Source organism: Corylus avellana, chromosome 7 (assembly GCF_965113065.1).
Source record: "Corylus avellana chromosome 7, dhCorAvel1.hap1.2, whole genome shotgun sequence".
NCBI lineage: Eukaryota > Viridiplantae > Streptophyta > Magnoliopsida > Fagales > Betulaceae > Corylus > Corylus avellana.
The window spans coordinates 18,101,346-18,117,533 of NC_142496.1; the positions used below are offsets into that span (position 1 = coordinate 18,101,346).

Sequence of the window (16,188 nt, forward strand, 5' to 3'; positions counted from 1 at the left end):
ATTATAATTTTATAGCTTGGTAAGAAAATAAATATTAAGATTACAAATTTTTTCTGCTGCGGAGATCGGAACCCTATTCTATCATTGGCTGAAAATTGCCATAGTGCTACGTTCGTCATTATTAGTATAGAGAACCAAAGGATCAATATCACTTATACTACCATATGGTAGGAGTTGGCTTGGTCAATTATTCTGATCAGAAAAAACAAAGTTGTATGCAGGAATCCTATTGATAGATTTCTCATTAAAGCCAAGTGCTTCTAAACGGAAAGAGTTTTCTTTCGGGGGAACTTCTTTCAATCCAGTTTGGAAGAAATCTTTTTCCTTTTAGAAGCTTCTATATCTTAGTGCATGAGTTGTTAGGTAACTCAACATTAGTACAACATAACGAAATTATCTTTTCAATCTTCAAAACGCCTGAACCAGTCGCTTATGGTTCTGGAAAGCACTTTAGTCTCATTCAATGAAAGAGTTTTAAGCCCCTGAGCAATCGCATCAGCTGGAGTATACACATAACCGACTTCCCACTTTGGTTCCTGATCAGGGCCAAAATTAAAAAAAGAAGATTATAAGTAAAAAGGCAACGATAGATTAAAAAATTTACAAGGAAAGCTTTTCATCAAGAGAGAAAACATGGTGCAAATTCAGGGAATTGATGGATCAAATGATGTAATCAGAAAGTTATTCAAGTATAGATATGCAGAATGCTGTTAGATTGTTCAAGTATTGGAGTAACATGTACAGAAACAAGGACCAACTGTGAAATTTGAGAGACTCTAATAACTGCAAGTAATAGTGCAGAAATTTAAGGCAACTTGGACCTTTGTTGAACTGCTTGTGTTGAGACTTCATTATAATTCTGCTCTCTCTCAGAATGTGTTGCTTGAAAGAGCTTGTTTGGGAATGGTACTTGACAAAAATAAAAAATGAAAAACAATTGCGCACCAGTATATACCAAAAGGTTTGAAAAATTAGAATTTGCCCTTCTCTTCATGTTCATTTAGCTTGCCGAAGGTTTCAGACTTTGCAAATGAATAAAGCATCACTCAAAAATATGGATTCTTACAAAAAAATGCAAACACTTTAAAGAAGCAAGGACATTTTGTTTTCTTCAAAATTATACCTGTATGCATGGTGTGATATGGTTACCGCTCAATTGGACCTTTTCTAGTGTCCCACCAATGACGTCCACACGAGTCTTCAATGTCTCTTCAAGAAGATCCGTCTCGTCAATTGTGTCAGAGTTGAACTTCACCTAAAACACAATAATATATAAACCAGGGCAGAAGTTTACATCTATATGACATCAATTTCATCAAACTTCCAGAATAGAAGTGCACCATTCATACCAATAGGGTGTGTTGGACATTGTATGAGCTCTTAAAACAATCACGATTTTCAGATGGTGTCGGCTTGAACTCTGATGTCCCTTGAGTAACCTAACAGAACCATTCTACATTTTCAGATAGACTTAACAGAACTATGCTACAATTTTAAAACAGTGTAAATTACATTAAAGAAGCATCGAGAAAGAAAAATACAAACCCCCTCCCCTCAAGAAAAAGACCCACTACTCATGCCCATCAATTGCTTTCCAAACGCATGAATTGCCTATGATTACCTACGGATCAAATCTTGTGTGGACCTTATTGAAATTAAGATATAGGTTATGCGCATGTGGGACTGTGGGAGCCTCATCAACTGTTTCCGTTGTTGAGTTCCAGACAGGTTACCAAGGGAAGTACAGAAAGCGAAACCGCAGATTCATAATTGACTGCTTAGTGTGTTCTCTTAGAAGTATAAAAAAAAATATCGAAGTACCTGATTTAGCACTGATGGCAACTGATCAACAAAGTTGGTCATTGAAATTAGGGATTCCTGATCACCCTCTGCCATCATTGCTCCAGCCACATCAAGTAGCATCTTCCATGCATCTCCTAGACATAGGTAGTGGAAATGAATGAGCATTAGAGATAGATAATCATCACACACACACACAAATATAGCCCATATATGATACCAATGGATTTGAATGATAATAATACCAATTAGTGAATATATATCCAAGAAATGAGTAATGTCTTAGGCATCAATAACGAGTGCAGTATGACCTGAAGCCAGACTTTAGCAAAGGGGAAAGTAAGATGTAACACTCTTTAAGTTACCATATGTGAAATCCAAATACAAAAAGGGTGAAAACTAAGCGAGTTCAATGCCCACCTGAGGCACTCCTAGCCACTGAATAAACTGGAGATGCTTCTATAACTGGCATCATCTGACGAACTAGAGGACCCAACTGCAGGATAGCATTACAAACTTTTAGTGCAGAGAATTAATTAGACAAAACTAACTTGTTTTGTGGAAGTGGTTTTTCTCAAATAGAAATACCAATCCCAGACAATTACTATTTTTGCAAACAAAAACAAAAAATAAAAACCTTCTTGGTTTGGTTGGATCATGTAATATGGACTACAAAGAAATTATGGTATTTTTTTTTTTAAATAAAAAATAAATTAATTAATTAAAGGCATTCTTTTAGTTGGATCATGTATGTTAAGTAAATGGAATTTATTTGAATGATATTATATGTAAATAAGTACATAGAACAATATTTCTGAGAGCTGATGGCCTCAATATCAATTAGGTAATTGCTGGGTTCAAATTGTAATTACTAAAACTCACCCCCAGCTCTTCTGCATACCCAACCATCTAGAACACACCTGAAACACTTACCTTAGAGTTGCATACCTGGGTGGGGCTAAGAGAAACATGGCAGATCTAGGACTCTGACAAGCTGATCTGATTTTGATTTCTAGCTGAAGTGAGTAGCAGTTTCATTGTTCTGTTCATCTTATGATGAATTCCTTTGTTTGCAATCCTAAGTTTCACTAATGAATCATGCTATGTCTCGTTTCTATAGAGCTCTGGTGTTCCAAGGCATATTTTTCTATCAAGTCTCATGATGTATCAAACTACAAGTGCTTAGTACAGGTTCCTTTTCACGGCTGCAAACTTTACTGAGACCCTTGTTTCAGTTTAGCACTGACTGTGTTTTTGACGCCTTACGTAAGAGACTAACATGTTCATCTGGACTCATTAGTCAATTCTAATTGTAAATTATGATTTCAGCTTTAATCGCTAAGTTTATTCTGATATTGATGATTATCTCCATGTTTTATACCCTAGCTGAGTCCTAAATTTCTGGTTCATGTCTTTTTGGAACAATTCACCCTCAATGCATACGTAAGCTTTTTAGAGATGGGTTATAGTATTTTTGAGACACTAGGTTGTTCTAAACCTGAATTACATTGAGTTCTTTTGGCTCATTCCTAATTATTTGCATACATGTTTGTTGTTCTTGATCCTTTAAGTTTCCTAGTACTCACTTCCTGTTAATTAAGCACAATATTTCAGAATTGACCTCAATCTACCAAGCAGATTTGTTAACTTCTTTTTCCCTAGCTTTGGACCAATATTTGCTAACACACCTTACTTGCGTTGACAAAGAAAAGTTAGTAGAACTTCCTGAGCTCCATGATTGCTACTCTAAATGCAATCCATATGTTAGATTCCCTTATCTGATCTTTCGAACTTAAGCATCTAGGAAAATTGATTTGTTTCATTTGAATTACTCAATGAAACTTCTGACCCCATTTGTGATAGCCTCATCTTAACTTATGGTGCAGATTTGTTTGGACCTTTGGCCAATGGCATATTTGGACCGACTAGAAATTGAGTACGAATTCAGATGAACATGTTACAAGCATAAAGGGACCCGCCACAGCTTGAGACTAATCATCCCAGAGTCTCAGATCGTGACATAACCCCAATAATAACTTGTAAATATGCCATGACTGGATCCCGGGAGCTCTTAAATGACTGTAATTGCTCTGAGTCACATTAAAGACCAAAATGAAGCATTCTTCATTTTTAGAGACTCTAGTGAGATCTAAGGGCCAACATATAAGTGGGGAAAAGTTCTTTCCACTAGACCACGTCCAAAATAAGAAAATTGCTTGATTATATCAGCGAGTCATTGGTACGTTAACAACCAGTGCAGCATTATCATTTCTTAATTCAACTCCTCTAAGATATGAAACCAATCCACATTTCCCTAATGGAGGAGCCTAAAATCTACTGAAAGCTACCAAGTATAGTATGACTCTTGGGCACAGCTTTAATCACTCCCGTGCTGTACATTGAAAGTTCGAACTTATTCCTACCATGACATATCTTCGGTGCAGGAAAGTTCTTTTAAGGAAAGAATGCTTAAAATTATTCCCACCAGGAAGCAGGTGTGCAAGACATGTACCTAAAAATCAGCCCTGGTGTGACAGATTTTTTGAGTTTAGACCTTATTTTCTTGGTGAAAAAAGGCCAAGGACACCACAAATTAAGATATTGGAAAATGAAGCACTATGTATAGTGAAACAAGGCAGAACATAAGTTACCTGCTCAAAGTAAGGCACTGCCTCTGTTGCTGGCCTGTTGTTGAATGAGATTACGGCATTAGCCTTCCACAAGAGACAATATCCTTTGTCACACACTCCACAGATTGCTTGAGTTATACATTAAACTAAATGAAACTTCATTATAATCTGCATACATTCCACTCGGACAAACAAAAAACGTGTATAATAATAATCTATTTCTTAAAGTAAACCCATTTCAATCTCCCTCCACTCAAAAAATAAAAACAAAAATGGAATAGAAAAGCAAGGAAAAACCAAACCTTTGGTATCATGTCGGAGAAATTGCTTCCCATGAGTAATTGGAGAAGCGCGCCATTGCTAAAAAGATGTGGGTGCACGAGTTTAGCACAAATTAACATCAGTGAAGCATATATATACGAAGAAATTAACACACCTATGGCCGACAGAGAAAAGGGGAAGATCAACGAGCTGGGCAGATGTTAAATTGGCATGGGGCAATCCAGAGGAGACGATTGAACGGAAGCAGGTATTGAACCTCTCGTAAACCTGCGCAGCAGCCTGTGAATGTTCAAAAGTCACATTGTAAGGCACTGAAACAACAACAAACCCTTCATCCGCCAATCGCTCCATTAGGTACCCGTAGGTGACTTCAGGGACCGCTCCAATGAACGCACCGCCCAAGAATTCGATGATGGCGCGTGGCTTCACACCCTTGGGCGGAGCAATTACCAAACAGGAATCCTGCCTCCTGTAAGTGAATCTGAAGCTGCTGCCTCGCTCTCCAGAGACATGGCTGCTCGAAACCATCCTTGTCGCCGGAGAGAAGGGCCTCCCCGCCGCAGTGAATCCATTTCCCGACGCAGCCGGAGAGTATTTAAATCTATAATAATATCTACTCACGTTCTTCGAGGGGATGCTTCGGTATTTGATGCTCAAGACGGAGGAGGAGGAGGAGCAGCAGCTAGCCAATTCCATTTTCTGGAATAGAATAGTAATAGTACCACTATCCCGCTCACTACCACTCCGCCACTTGCTATTTCACAATTTCTAAAATTCCGGGGGTTATATATATATATATTTTTTTTAATGGAGGAAAACGTGAAAACCAACGTAGGGGAAGGGTTGCGCCACGATTTCCGGTTTCCAGTCACGTACGTGTCAAGAATATATTGGGCCGGCCCATTCCTGCCAAAAAATTGGGTGTTTGTGTCAAGACTATATTGGGTTGGGTCACTTATTGGGCCCATTTTTCTTTACTTTAAATTTGTAGGATTCTTCTAGTTGAATTTAAGTATATTGTTGGGCTGCCTTTTTTTGTGTTTTTTTAATCAAATAAGGAAAGGATTACGAGGATTAAAACACTGAACATGAGTGGGCTTCCAAACAAAAGACCCCAAAAAAAAAAAAAAAAAAAAAAAAATTTACAGCGCAAAAAATACAAGCAAAAAGTAGGAAATGAGTGATAAAATAACACGGTACTCTCAATAAGGGCCGAAAAAAATGGTTAGGGGTATAACCCTCGAAATATCCTTCGACCCTACCTAAGTAAGCTCTTGCAAGCTAAGAGCAACAACTATCGAAAGGAGGTTGCTGGAGAAAAATCATTGTAAAATCGTCAGGATCTGAAAAGAAAAGATCACTCTAGAATTCGGTATAAGAACCCAAGTAACAAAAAGTCACGAAAACATAAAAGCAACCAAAAATATATATATATATACAAAAGTCAGCACCTTTGGAGGACGATGGGGGCAAAGGAAGGTGACACGTGGATGTTAGGAGGTGAAAAGGCCCATGGCAACGGGAAGCTGGAACTGGTATGTGGTGGAGTGGCGCGTTAGAAGTTGGGCATGTTAGAGGAAAGAAGATTGAGCTTTAAAGAAATTCAATTTGAGAACCTTGACAAAACTGGCTACTGATGCGGAGGAGGAGGAGATCAACACAGTGGTGAAGCCTTGACGCTAAGGTTACGATTTTGGGTAGGATAAGTTGTACAAGATAATGGATAAAGCCTCTTAAAAGGTGAAAAAAATTAGAGAGTCCTCTAACCAGGCCGCCAACAAAAGAAAAAAGCTTTATAAAAAGAGGAGGAAGACATCCCTTCCCTCTTCCCGGGCAGAGAGACTAGTGGCAGCTATATTAGGAAGGCAGCGAGAAGGTAAAAAGAGATGAGGACAGCATAAAGGATGGTGTATTTTTTGTGTTTTTATTTGCTATAATCCTTCACCTTTCCTTTTCCTTGTAAAAAAAAAAAAAAAATCATGGCGATTTTTTATTTATTTTTTAAATAAATGCTGGGATATGTATTGTACTTTTGTATTATTTTTTTATTTGAATATAATACTTACCTTATAAAAAAAATTCGAGAATATGACAGCACCATCAATGATTGCAACTATTTGTGTTTATTTATTTGGCATATCTCACATGCCGTTATTACTACAAGTCGTTGTGCATCCTTCTTCATAGACAGCCAACAGAAGCCCATGAATGAAAAATTAGAATCATGGAACTCGATGAAAAGGGCTAGCTCGACTGCCAAATAATGCGCACCTCGACGATAATAAAGAATGTCATCAATGTTAGAAGTGTAATTGAACGTGCAATTCTTTCATTCATAAAACTATGCTACAGGGCCCTTAAAAGGGGATAACTCACGCCTTATAAAATAAAAGTTATTAATTCAAATTCTCGTCTTTATATGGACATAAAATAAAAAAATAAAAATAATTGCTCTGGGAGATACTTTAGGAGAGTGCTAGGGAGCCCGAGAATTTTTCCGAAAATTCTCTCCCGCCTAACGTGAAAAATGTGGGTGGCAGACATGAAGAAATTTTTTTTTTTTTTTTTTTTTCTTCTGAAGTGCTTTCCACGTCAAGCGGGAGAGAATTTTCAGGAAAATTCTCGGGCTCCCTAGAACTCCCCGATACGCTAAGCTTTTTGATCTGAGAAAATTTGGAATAGGGTTTCCAAATTGCAAATATATCCTTGTAGTACACCGATCAAGGCTGTTTGGATAGGCACAAGGCCTTATGTAACCTCACTTGTCTCCAATGCCTTTTTTTCTTAAAGGAGGTCGTGTGTGGTGTAGTAATGACGCATATTTAGTTTATGATGTCTTGCATCTCAGTAGGAGGTTCAGTGTGTCACCCTATCCCTTTTGTGTTTGTTAGAAGAGTTAGGGTTTGAGTCATTAGGGTTTTGGGGATATTTTAGTCTCTATGGTATTTCCCTAATCCTATATAATAGGATGCTTGTATTAGGTTAACATAAGTTGAATAATATAATAGCCTCCGTCTTTTGTGTCTAAACCGTTCATACAAACTATAACAGTGTTTAACACAAAAGGCAAAAAGTTTTCCCTTGATTTCCAGTGACAGCATCTGAAGAGATATACAGGCTGAGCCAAAAGCGAGTTTCATGGTAAGTTTCTTCCAATTACACAAAATAGGATAACGTCAGCTGATGAAAAATGAGTGTAAAGAGTAACATTACTCATTTTAAAAGAAAAAACCATATGCAATTTGAATGCAATTAACATCAGCCCAACAAAAGCACCACCATTATCATCTAAAAAATGACCCAACACCTGTCTTGGGAAGTCAATTCAACAGCTACCCTAGTAGCCTGCTGACTCCAGCACAACAAAGGAAGTCAATTCAATTTTTGCGCAGCTTCTAAGTGCTCAATAATCAACAAAGTCACATCTAGAAGTACAATAATCACACGTAATAGGTTACGAGGTCGACATGAATGAATCTTGTTTAAACATACATGTATTCACCACCACGAATAGCATTTGCAGCACCTTTCCTCTCTTCTTCAGCCTCCTTTTCCCGCTCCTTCCAGCTCTCATAGGCATGATCATCAGTTTGCAACTCATGGCGACAAATTGGACAAGAATTGTGCTCATCCTGCCACAACCAAAATAGAACTAAGTTGAACGGAGAGTCTATCTCATCTATTAATTATTCGTTCCATAGCCCTAAGTAATAGTTGATGACAAACAATTTTGAACAAATTTAGTGAAAGTAGAAACAACTATGAGTTTCCCAAAAATTCCTAGCAATCAGGTAAAGGTATATTACCAGCCATGGCTTTAGACAGGGAGGGTGGAACGTGTGCGTGCAGGGCAACTCTTGCATCTTGTCGCTAACAACCAAGTTCTCCCTGCATATTGCACACTGTACATCTTTTCCAAGCTTAGCCAAGATTTCCTCATCAAGAGTAATGACTGGAAGCTTTGCAACAACTTCCTTACTGGCAGGTGGCACTCTTCGGGGTACGGCATCATTTTCCGGGATCTTAACAACAGAGACATTGAAGAGAATTTTTTATATTAACTACTTACTACGGCACAAAATAATCTCTTTTTAACCAATATATCAACAGCTTAGCACACCATTCACATAAGGAGCCAAGAGAAAAAGCTTGTTATTTGTATCAATCAACTTGAAATTATATTTTTCGAGCAGCAGACTCTTTATAAGCCATATTTCCTTTTCTATATCTTTTCTGATGAGAAAAAGGACTGCAACAATAGATGCAACAAATTATAAAATTTGATGATAAATGCTACATGCACTTTCAAGTGCACACTCTTTGACATGATAATGAAATTACCATTGAATTTTGTATGGATCACCATTGGATTTTGGATTCAATGATGATTTTCACTGTTGTATTAGGGAGTATGCACTTGACAGTGTACGTAACATTTCTCAAATTTTTATATATGGGTTTCTTTTTCTACCTATATTTCCTGCAGAGGAAATACAAAAAGAGGAACATACAACAAGCATAAGAAGAGGGATTTGCAGAAGTACCAGAGGCAAAACATCATCTAGGCTGGTTATGAGCTCATGAAGTAGACTGACAGCATTTTCTGACGTGTTATTGTCTTCAGCTAGACCTTGAGAAGATTCGGCTTCAAAAAGTGTAGCAGCGGTACTCAAGAGGTTAGAGTGCACAAGCCACTGAGGCTGCGGTGGCTCTGGATCCACGGTGAGATGCCCCTCAAAAAGATATCCTAAATCAACACAAAAGGAAATCAAGCGAAACTTGCTTTAAAATGCCGATGATTTTGAAAAGTATATAGCAGGAATTGGAAAAGTTAGGCTCAAATCCATTTGGAATTGCGATTTCAAAACTTGCAATTTTAAAATGTGCCATTGAAAATATGATTTTTAGAAATTCAGTTAAGCATTTGGTAAAATCACAATTTAATATTTAATGTTTAAAATCGTGCATTTTAAAAAACATACCCGTGATTTAAAAACCAAAATTTTCTACATTTTTAAATTGCAAATTTTTAAAAACGCTATCCCAAACGATACATTTTCTACACTTTGGTTTAAAAAATCGTTCTTTTGGTATGCAAAATCGCAATCGAAATGAATGAAAAAGGGGATAATCTTGGGACCTCCATTGGATGTGTATGATGTGGATTCTGAAGGACTATGTAGTTGGCGCAAGTGTTCCCTAGCCTGCAGAATGCAAGCCTTCAAGTGCTCCTTCTCAGAAGCATCAGAAACAAGTTGTTCGGCCTGCTCAAAAAGCCCCAATCCGGCGAGCCAGAAACCGGGTGCCGTGTACCTCGTCTTCAAAATAGTTGCAACCCGGCATATAACAGAGTAGAACTGCCACCACCACCACCAAAATTTGGGTTAATTTCCACGCCATTTTGTATCAAAATCCAGTACGTAATGCATCTAAAATACTGAGAAATGCAGCTGATTAATCTGATGTTTCGTTTTTCAATTCGTTATGATTCAATCTCGTAATTAAAACCATTCATTATATGAGATTCAATTAACGAATATATATATATATATATATATATATATATATATATATATATATATATATATCAAACAAATATGGAACAAAAAGCAATCAATCAATCTCAACTAAATAAAATTAAAATTTGAACAAAACAAATGGAATTATAAATCAATAAACAAGAGAAAGAGGTACCGATTTACGGAGAGAGGGCGAGGCAGAGGGATAAATCTCTCGGAGCAGGTATTTGAGGGAAAAGACAGCATCCTCGAACTGTTGCTTCTTCCCAAGCTGTTTCTGCAATTCCTCCAATTCTTGTTTCACGCATTCCTCCACACGGGCCATTTTCTTTTCTTTTCTTTTCTTTTCTTTCCTTTGGGCTTCTCCTCTCTCTTGGCTTCGCTTGTTATATGATTGATTTTCTTGCCGAGGAGGTTACCCACACGGCACACCGAACTTGGAAGATATTACAGGTATTCACAATTGGTAAAGGCCTGTTACACGCGTTTTAAATGGTGAACATTCTTTGTCGTTTATAGTATTTAGTCGTCGTTTGGCGAAAAGCTGGTTGAAACATTTGTCCACGTTGTCGTCAATGGTCTTTTTTTTTAAAAAAAAAAAAAAAAAAAAAAAAAAAAAAAAAAAAAGATAAGCAAAGATACAACAACCAAACAAAGGTTTCAAGTAAGAATGCAATTAGAAAAATTAGGTTAAAGCGGCTCTTTTGGCTATAAGTTGTGAGTGCGTAACACTCGGCTGATCAACACTGAAATATAGTTAACATCTTAAGGATATTTAAGACTAATAATAAAGTTGCCAGAGTTTGAACCTACAACACAATTAGAGAAATGATCCATAATGGCAACATCAAAATTTAGTTTGATGACTTTTGAAGAATGGGTGACTAGTGAAGAGTTTTAACACGTGTTCATAAGTGGTGGAAATGACCGTCCTGACTATTTGGAGGGGCATCATGGCAAAAATTAATATTATTATAAACAACCTTATACCTAATGTGTCAAATGATAACAAGAGCAGTGGAGGCAAAGAATTGGAAATGGTGGAGGAAATCAAGGGTGATTTTAAGAAAGGAGGAAGGATAAATGATATTCTTGATCAAGCCAACAATTGTCAAACCCTCAAGTTTTAGAGAGTCCAATGGCCAAGGAGAGAGTCACCAAAGGAACCTAGTCAAATGGCAGGGTGGGGAAGGTACTCATAAGTGAAGGACACATTTGTTTCCACATTAACAACTTTAGAGCATGTTAGGGATTGCGTTTGAAGAGCCTAAAAGTACTTTTAACACTCAAAAAGTTTATTTGAAGAAAAAAATAATCTTTTGATAAAAAAAATTAAAAATGCTTTTAAGGGTCCAAAAAGCCTAAAAATGGTTAAAACACACTTCTGATAAAAACTTAAAAATGAAACTTTTGCCCAAAAGCTTTTTTTGACTTAAAAATTATATTGTTCAAACGCAATCACAAACAAACTCTTAATCTTTGGGGGATATTCAACTAAGAACGAAAAAAGGATTGTAAGGGCCTTTTTGAATTTGGGCACGAGTTGTCAATGGGTCAAGGAGTCAAGCCCAACACTCAGTGGCTAATGGCCATCTCCCTGTTTTTTATCTTTCGGTATTGTTTTGGGTCATTTGGTTAAGCTATTCGAACACTTGGTTTTCTCCATGTTCTTTTTGTATGGACAATTTTTTTTATTTATGTTTTCAAATAATGGTTATTTCTTTTTCTCTAAAACTCCTATCCCTTTCTGTTAAGATAACCTTGCCTTGTATAAGGGGCCTAACCCCTTGTTCAGCAAAGGTTCAAAGGAAACAAATTATGTTACCTCCCATTTTTGGGCAATGGTCTATGTAAAAGGGTAGGTGGAGAAAAGACGGGTTGCCCAAAAGTAATAACACTTATGGGCTAGTCTTTCTTCCTAAAATGTGTATCATCCCCGACGGGTACCTGGACATATCTGTCATTAATACTAAACACGAGTAAGAATTTACCCATAAACCCAATAATCAAATTTGTAGGAAGATATTAGATTCTTAATCAGACGGCCAATATTAGGAGACTTCCTTGATCAGCCTTATCACTAGAAGCCTTATTAAAGATTAAGTAGGAGTAAGAATTATCTTTGTCATGCTATTATCTCATTATGGTTTCTGTTATCTTATTTTATATTGTAAATCTATTTAAAGATTAAGTTTAGACTAATAAAGTTATGCATCAAATTATAAACCAGAATCATCTGAAACCCTACTATTAAATCATTTTTTGCTCTACCTTCTTGTTGAAATTACCCAAAATAAGAGGATCCATTAGCCCTTTCTGGTTTCTGCAAATACACCTGTTTTGTTTCTATCGTTTTATTTTGAGAAATGTTATTTTTTCGTCTCCCATTTATCTCTTTTTCACCTTCGGATCTGTATGGTGAATTTGAAAAAGAGATGGATGAGAGACGAAAGAATAGCAGGTCTCTTTTATTTCGGGGATTTTCACTGAAAGCAAGTAAATTAATCAAGAACCTGCTGATAAACTGGTACATCACTGAATTTATCAATAATATCTCAGGCTAAATAGTAGTACAGAAACAAAGCACCAATAAAGGAAATCTTATCCCAATATGTCATCAAAATAATCTGGCTGATTTCCATGATCAATCAAATCAAATAAATTTAATAAAAATGATTCTAAACACATGTTACAGAAAACAAAAAATGGAAATTAAAAGATGGCATTCCTCAATCCACACACCAAATCATTTTGTTCTCATACAGAAGCCTCAATCCTGGGCTCAAATGAGAAGGCAGACATGAATTCTATGGCTTCACCATTCATACAACATTTGGGCAATTCAACCCATTCATTAGTGACCAAATCACAAAGAACATAACTAAATAGCTCGCCGGAGTTTGAGCAAATCAATATCCGGTGACCGGCCCCAACACAGTTTATATCCACCTTCTTGCCAAACCACTCATGTGACATTGCTGGAGGCATTGCTGCAATCTGCTGCCATGACCGAATCTCCTCATCATACCTCCACACCCTGAGGCTTGCACTTTCAAGAAATTCTGATAGCAGAACAACTAGCATTTCCCCTCCACATTCTACCATATCAATGGAGTACTCAGAATATACAGGCAATAACCCGGGGTACTCAAAGAAGCGCTTCTGGGTCAGATTGCAAACGACAACCTTCCCTGAGGAGCTAAGGAAGTAGACAGTCTCCTCACCATTGTTATTAGTAATAACTGATGAGTATTGCTTAGATGGGCTTCTCTGCATGTTAGTTGCCACAACATTTCCAGCCTTATTAAGGAAATACACAGCATTGTCATCATTTAAGTCGAATCCCAGAGAATCGTCAACCTTTCGGCTTAATGCAATCTCCTCCTCCCAGCAACCAATGCTTGAGTTATAGACAATACAGGAGAGTTTTGGAAGTTCACCAGAGATTAACATAAGCTTATAAGAGCTGGGGTATTCTGAAGATGTGTTCATCACAATGGCATGAAGAGTTTGATTTCGTTGGGTTGGATCCAGTGGAGGGAGTTCTCTGCAAGATCCTGTCACAAGATTACATATAATGAAGTTACCGGTTACATTGCGGAAACAGACCAAGCCGCCAGAGGTTGCAACTGGCATGGAATTGTGGTTGGAGTGTTTCTTGAGGAGAGGTGGATGATGAAGTTTCTTCCAACTTCTATCAGCAGAGTCAAAGATTATTGACTGGTTGATATGGGGATTGACCATAAAAAACCATGGATCACGTGAAGGAACATGAGAGCAGGCTAGCTTGAAACCTGCAGAAGCTGCAACTGATTTCCATCTTTTGCACACTGAATTAAGGCGGAAAAATGTGGATGTTGGAAGCCATGAAAGGAGCCTTTCAAGAACGTCTTGATTGAGATCATCCATAGAGAAGCTCAAAATACCATCTTCCTCTTGTGACTTTCTCTTCCCAGTAATTCTTGAAGACTTGCAATCACCATACTCCATTGAATAGAAAGTTGTGAAAAATAAACTGCAACAATAAAAGGGGTGATGGTGTTACTAGTAAATTATTGGCTGAAAACCTCAAAAAGTAAACGAAGGCTATGGAATGAAATCAGCTATAATATATCAGACGAATGTGACAATCCACAGATTAACACATGCATATAAGAGTCACTTAACAAAGATACAGAAGAGTTACTCTCAGTTATCTTTGTTAAATTACCTCTTGTCTCAAAAGCGATAAGAATTGATGAATTTAGTCATTTAATTTATCTTCTTTCCCAATTTTCTCCTCTCTATCTCTGATACTTATGTGATTAAACGAAACAATTCACATGGGAAAAAAAATAGGGAAAAGAAGAAAGAAAAAATAACAATGTAGTGGGTAATGACCAAGAAGTTCTGTCTCCTGATTCTGTCTGAGGACAGTTGGAGAGAAGTAAAAGCAACCAAAGCCACAGGTTGATAGAGGTGAATGGGAAATAGGGCACAACAAGACAGGTAAATTATTCAAGACAGAGATGAAATTTTTTGTCTTGGAGAAAAGCACAGTACAGAGGGACAATAAATGAAATTTTTGTATTTGAGAGGATGAAATTAATGGGTTGAGGGCAATTGAATAGCAGCATCTCCACCCACCCCCATAAATGAATCTTGACATTGTAGCAACACTCTGGTCCTCCAAAATCAGAGAAAAAAAAAATGAAAAAATAATCGAAATATAATATCTAGGAGTAAATACAGCTAAAAGAATGTCGGGTTAGAAATAAATAAATAAAACAAAAGATTGATGAATCCAGCAAAAAAGTCACATTTACACAAACACAAAGCCAACACAAATATCCAAGAAAGGGAAAAACATTAAGTCGTCGGAGTGCCCAGAAAATAAAAATCACAAAACACAAACTGAAGAAGAAGAAGAAGAAGAAGAAGAAGAAGAAGATACCTGCTACGGCAACTGCAACTGCTAAGTGAATGGAAAGAAGAGGGAGAGTGAAAACAGATAAGAGGTTGGGTGGATCTTTGGGGTTTTTAAAGAAGCCCCAAAAAAAACAAAAGGGTAAAAGAGAAAGCGAGGCAAGGAGTAGGGAGGAAGAGAGGTAGGAAGTTTCCTGGGAAGGGCTTTTTGGTGGCGTTGGAGCGGCTTTCGTTGACACCACACAAAGATTACACGGCGCCACACGTGGGGGAACAATTCTACAAGAGACAACGGAAGTTGACTAATGTTTGATGTTTCTGCTTTGGTTTTGGTTTTGGCTTTGGATTCGGGATTAAAGTCCCGGGAAACACACAAATCTCGACATGAGAGAAAGAGAAAGTGCATGGTTTGTTGGGTATCTTTTCTTTTGTTTATTGTTCAAAGGGCAACGGTATCGTTTCATTATACGTTTGTTTTTTTGACATGTCAAAGGGTAGTTGTCGTTTGGTGGGTGTGGGTTGCTGACATTTTCAAAGCAAAAGTTAGCCTTCTGCGGCTTTTTTTGCATCCTCGTTGAGGAATCTCTCTGCCTCTGCGGCTCTCTTTTGTGGTCCGCAGTGTCTGTAAAATAATAAAAGTCAAAACGGCCTGGTTCTTGACTCAGAAGCCAACCATTTTAATATGAAAAAAAAATAATAAGATAAAATCAATAAGCCAAAGGGAAAAGCCATTAATTAAGAAGGATGCTCACTCGCTCACTCATGGCCCGATGCATAGATCTCGATGCCATACAAACCCAATAAGTCAAATTAAAGCCACTTTTGGGATGCACAGGGGATGATGGTTTATACCAATCACCTGTCTAACTAAATTGTTAGCAATTAGTTGGTTGCCTTCACTTCAGTTCTTGTGTATTCGAGCCCTTTTTTTTTAACTATTTTTTAAGTCTAATGAGGAAAAAGGATAAAGTATTAGCTTAGAAACTTGTTGAAAGGCCGAAAGCATAATACTAACCCAATGACTTTTTCTTTTTCTTTTTTTCCTCTCTAGA

General features: G+C 37.3%; 3 protein-coding genes across 5 annotated transcripts; all 3 read right to left on the bottom strand.

The window, feature by feature from the left end:
- Positions 1–208: 208 nt before the first annotated feature.
- Positions 209–5,814, bottom strand: LOC132184305 (initiation factor 4F subunit (DUF1350)). Its single transcript, XM_059597885.2, has 8 exons — positions 4,867–5,814; positions 4,733–4,790; positions 4,452–4,514; positions 2,221–2,296; positions 1,822–1,937; positions 1,350–1,439; positions 1,124–1,255; positions 209–536 (listed from the first exon to the last, which is right to left on the bottom strand). The coding sequence occupies exons 1-8, from the start codon at positions 5,406–5,408 to the stop codon at positions 402–404; spliced, it is 1,212 nt and encodes a 403-aa protein (XP_059453868.2). The 5' UTR covers positions 5,409–5,814; the 3' UTR covers positions 209–401.
- A 2,158-nt stretch (positions 5,815–7,972) lies between these two features.
- Positions 7,973–10,669, bottom strand: AIP2 (RING/U-box superfamily protein). The gene is made up of 5 exons (XM_059597977.2): positions 10,407–10,669; positions 9,853–10,069; positions 9,257–9,459; positions 8,519–8,734; positions 7,973–8,344 (listed from the first exon to the last, which is right to left on the bottom strand). Exons 1-5 carry the CDS (start codon positions 10,554–10,556, stop codon positions 8,195–8,197), a joined length of 936 nt encoding a protein of 311 aa, XP_059453960.2. The 5' UTR covers positions 10,557–10,669; the 3' UTR covers positions 7,973–8,194.
- Positions 10,670–12,877: 2,208 nt separating this feature from the next.
- LOC132184180 (F-box family protein) lies at positions 12,878–15,780 on the bottom strand. 3 transcript variants are annotated; one of them, XM_059597706.2, is made up of 2 exons: positions 15,165–15,780; positions 12,878–14,246 (listed from the first exon to the last, which is right to left on the bottom strand). In XM_059597706.2, the coding sequence occupies exon 2, from the start codon at positions 14,219–14,221 to the stop codon at positions 12,989–12,991; it is 1,233 nt and encodes a 410-aa protein (XP_059453689.1). In that variant the 5' UTR covers positions 14,222–14,246; positions 15,165–15,780; the 3' UTR covers positions 12,878–12,988. The 3 variants fall into 3 exon arrangements, with proteins under 3 accessions (XP_059453689.1, XP_059453692.1, XP_059453690.1); XM_059597709.2 differs by having other exon boundaries at positions 14,612–15,780; XM_059597707.2 differs by having other exon boundaries at positions 14,442–15,780.
- Positions 15,781–16,188: the final 408 nt, after the last annotated feature.